We start from the raw sequence: 4,851 nt of genomic DNA on the forward strand, positions 1-4,851 counted from the left end.
ATGGTTGTCAACTCCTTATGCATAGTCTGACCAGGTCTGATGTGGCTTTTTAAACCAGACATTATATTGAAGAGACACCCACATAGATTGCATATCTGCTTCGGACCACCAAGAACTGCAGTTAAGTTCTGATCTTTGTGGATCTTAAAATGTCTTTTGAGGCCTCTGTTCGATTTGCAGACCTTATGGCATTGAAAGGGGTGCACAGACATACAGGGAGAATAGTTGGTGGAGGTTCGTTTTTCATATACTTACATACATTTAAACACACACACACATGCTCTCATATGCTCACACATACACATTGACACACTACTTTATACAGACTCTAATAAATGGCTGTTAATGTCAACTGAGAATTGGTGTACTGTCAAAATTAGTTTTTCAGAGAATCATCAAAATTGTTATAACTACTTGTGTATATTAATCAAAAATTGGACAAGGTCTACTTCATCTCGTTAAAAGGACATCATCCACTGATGTAATTAAGGTTAATAACATAAAACATAAATAAAATAAAATGAATGAAAACAAAAAACAACAAAGAAAAGATGTTTAAAATTCAGTCATGTATCACAGTTTAAAACGTAAATTTATCTTCAAAAACAGACATTGCACGTCACAAAGTAAAATCAAACACCATGTTTATGCATGTGTATGTATATATATATATACGTATATGTATGTATATACATATTTATGCATATGTATGTATATACATATATATATATTTATGCATATGTATGTATATACATATATATATTTATGCATATGTATGTATATACATATATATATTTATGCATATGTATATATATATATATATTTATGCATATGTATATATATATATATATATATATTTATGCATATCTATATATATATATATATATATATATATATATATATATATATATATATATATATATATATATATATATATATATATATATATATATATATATATATATTTATGTATGTGTGTGTATATATATATGTCATCATCATATATTTACGTATGTGTATGTATATACATATATATATTTATTTATGTGTATGTGTATATATATATAAATATATTTATGTATGTGTATGTATATATATATGTATGTATGTATGTATGTATACATATCATAGCATAGGAAAGAGGGTTGATTAACTTAAAAACCCCCTAAAACTTTGATTCTTTTGTTTTTTACAACTTGGTTTCTGAGCTGTGAATATTCAATGTGAATTCCATTGATTTTAGTTTAATAATGAACTCAGAAAAGAGGATTTATGTAACTTCTTTTACAAAGTCTTTGTACTTCGAATGAATTGTTGCTCCCAGCTTCAGTTGTTAGTCAGACTTATTCTGACATGCGATTCTGATTATTGCAAATATTATCAAACATGATCAATATGTCACTTATCCTAAAATACGTCTGAGTGTGTGTGCGAGAGAGAGAGAGATAGAAAGAGGGATAGAGAGAGAGTGGAAGAGAGAAGAAGAAGAAAGAGATAAAGAGAGTGAGAGAGAGAGAAAGAGAGAAGAAAGAGAGAGAGGGTGTGTGTGTGTGCTTGAACATGAAAGAGTGAGAGATAGAGAATGACAATAGGAATTAGCATGTGTGTGTGTGTGTCAGAGAGAGAGAGAGAGAGTGTGAGAAAGAGAGGGAGAGTGTGTGTATGAGTGAGGGAGAGAGGGAAAGACAGACAGAGAGACAGACAGGGCAAATAAGTGTGTGTGTGTGTTTCTCTTTTAAATGTCTATTGATTAAGTTAATTATCATCTCCGTATATTAAGTAATATCAACTGACCACTTTATCACATAAATGATATCTATATCGTGAAGTATATTTGCCACCTAAATGTGACTAACCCTTAAGGGTTGATGCTACTGTAGCTTGTAGCCCCAGGAAGACACCTCCTCCAGCTGGCTATTGATACATTATCTGTGTCCTGTCAGTTTTTGCTCAGAGATTTATTATTGATATCATTTATGTGATTGTGATAGATCAGCATTTCTCTCCTCCTCCTCCTCTTGAGATCTCTAACTATTCCTACTGTGGTAGGAGGATAGCAATGAATGCATTGCTGTGTGTGTGTGTGTGTGTGTGTGTGTGTGTGCCAAAGAGAATATGAATTTTATAGACTTAACAATGAACAAGAAACATGGTTCAATAATCAATTAATGTATTCCCAGATTAATTAACATAGTATGCTCAACTTAATGAATGCTCAATTTAATGAATGCTCATCTTAATGAATGCTCAACTTAATGAATGCTCATCTTAATGAATGCTCATCTAAATGAATGCTCAACTTAATGAATGCTTAAGTTAATGAATGCTCAAGTTAACGAATGTTCATCTTAATTTTCCTCTGGTAATATTTACTGCTTATTTCTTTGCATTTTTTGACTATTTTTTTCTTTTAATATTTAGAGATGGACAATGGCCAAGTATTTTATGATAAATAAATGTTTTATCACTTAAGAATTTAGTCCTATTAAAAAGATGTTACTTTAGCTTAGATATAAATAGAGAAGAGTGAGGAGACGGGAACAGACTATAAAATCATGGCCATACAATACTTTAGGACTCATCTTCGTGGAATGTTTTCAATATCTTGGTAATCATACATGTCACTAGGAACCAAATCCTGAATATTGTTGCCTTTGTCACTATCAGATGATTGTTTTCTCAAAATGGTGGGTTGAAAGTGCACAGTTAACTTTACATGAGAATGGTATTTTGTGATTGGTTGGGTATTTAGAAATGAATTTTTCCAACCTTTCTTTTTCCATTTTCTATGCTTTGTCTGTGGCTTAGATTTTGCGTAAGGGTAAATGTCAATATAAACATCGTTGCTCACAGACTTTTCAAGATTGTTATTAGAATTGATTGCATGGAACGGTTTGGATTTCTGCCTGTCCTCTCTCTCAGGCTTTGAATCCTTTACTTCATCAACAAAGGCAGAACGTGAAATCTTTTGGTTATTACCTGGTCTATAATCTTCTGGATTAATACCAGAGGCAGAGTTAGAGTCAAGATCATCACCAGAAGCAGAGTTAGAATCAAAGTCATCCTCATCATCATCAGAAGAAGAGCTGGGGTTGAGATTATCCCCAGAGGCAGAACTATAATCTGTATCATCAACAAGCGTTAAACTAGATGCTGAACTACTAGGTGGGGATTTTCTAGGGTCAGGTTTCCTGTATGGATTATGAATTACGGAATAACTCGATCCTGATTTATTCCTATGAGCAGGAATAGAGTTATTGAGTACAGATATTGATGCTGAAGTAGTTGTAGGAGAAATTAATGTGGAATTTTGGTTACTTTCAGGAGATTTAATAGAATTATCTGAAACCGAATTGGAACCTGGTTTTTCACCTTTCAGGGAAGAGATACCTGCATATCCACCTGATGGAGAAGGAGTATCTGGGTAATATCCAGAACCATAGTTGGAGTGTAGATTTTCTCCAGATGCAGAACTGGAATCCATATCCTCACCAGAGGCAGAATTAGAATCCATATCCATACCAGAGGCTGAATTTGTGTCCATATCATCTCCAGATGCAGATCTCAAGTCAGTATAAGCTTTGGATCTTGAAGAAGATGATGCAATATTTTGGGTGACTGAAGCAGAATAATCATCAATGTTAAGTGTAGTGTTTGTGTTTAAAGAACCTTCTGGAGTGAAAGTAATATGTGGTGAGACTCCAGAAGTTCGGTGATTTAGAACAGAACTATGCAGGAGAGAACTACTTAAAGCTGAAGTAAGACGTGGTGCTGCTAAAGTGGTAGAAGAAGAATCTAGAAATGTTTTTGGAGAAAAACTAAAAAGTTTGTAACTACTTTGTATTGGTGTGGAGTATGAACTTGTAACAGGGGTGTGAGTTGAACTAGGGAATATTTTAGGGGGTACTGTTGATGTGATGTCACTGTTTATGACAGATGGAGGATGTGGGGTTGTAACAGAAAGGAATTTATACATTGTAGAAGATTTTATAGGGTGAGAAGTAGAACTTGAAGATATTTTGGCTTCATGAAGATTTTCATAACTTAATGATCTAACATGTGATTCTGTGGATCTTTCTAAGGAAGTGGTAACTTTAGTGAGAAATTTTGATCTTAAATTAGGTTCAGTATCAGAACTAGATTTCAGCTCTTCCTTAGAACCAGAACTAGACTTCAAGTCATCTTCAGAATCAGTACTAGATTCCAGGTCATCCCCTGAATCAGAGCTAGATTCCTGGTCCTCCTCAGTGTCAGAGCTTGATTCTAGATCATTCCCAGAGGAAGAACTATGGTCTAAATCTTTTTCAGAAATTGTGGATGTGACTTCCCTGTTTATAACAGATGCAGGATGTGGAGTTGTAACAGAAAGGAACTTATATGTTGTGGGAGATTTTGTTGATTGAAAAGTTGAGCTTGAAGGTATTTGGGTTTCACGAAGATTTCCATAACTGGAACTAGAACCAGACTTAAGCCATGAAATGTAACTAGAATGAAGATGAATCGTTGATGATCTAACATGGGATTCTGTGGCTCTTTCTGAGGAAGTGGTAACTTTAGTAGGAAATTTTGATCTTAAATTAGGTTCAGTGTCAGAACTTGGTTTCAGCTCTTCTCTGGAACCAGAACCAGACTTGAAGTCATCCTCAGACTCAGTACTTGATTCCAGGTCATCCTCTGAATCAGTGCTAGATTCCAGGTCATCTCTTGAATCAGAGCTAGATTCCTGGTCCTCTTCAGAGCCAGAGCTTGATTCTAGATCATTCCCAGAGGAAGAACTAGGGTCGAAATCTTTTTCAGAAATTCTGGATGTGACTTCCCTGTTTATAACAGATGTAGGATGTGGAGTTGTAA

General features: G+C 34.1%; 1 protein-coding gene across 1 annotated transcript; it reads right to left on the reverse strand.

Annotated features, from left to right (window-relative positions):
• Positions 1-970: 970 nt before the first annotated feature.
• On the reverse strand, positions 971-4,845 carry LOC128248939 (clumping factor A-like). Its single transcript, XM_052971380.1, has 2 exons — positions 4,697-4,845; positions 971-4,666 (listed from the first exon to the last, which is right to left on the reverse strand). The coding sequence occupies exon 2, from the start codon at positions 3,974-3,976 to the stop codon at positions 2,579-2,581; it is 1,398 nt and encodes a 465-aa protein (XP_052827340.1). The 5' UTR covers positions 3,977-4,666; positions 4,697-4,845; the 3' UTR covers positions 971-2,578.
• Positions 4,846-4,851: the final 6 nt, after the last annotated feature.

Source organism: Octopus bimaculoides, chromosome 10, assembly GCF_001194135.2.
Source record: "Octopus bimaculoides isolate UCB-OBI-ISO-001 chromosome 10, ASM119413v2, whole genome shotgun sequence".
NCBI lineage: Eukaryota > Metazoa > Mollusca > Cephalopoda > Octopoda > Octopodidae > Octopus > Octopus bimaculoides.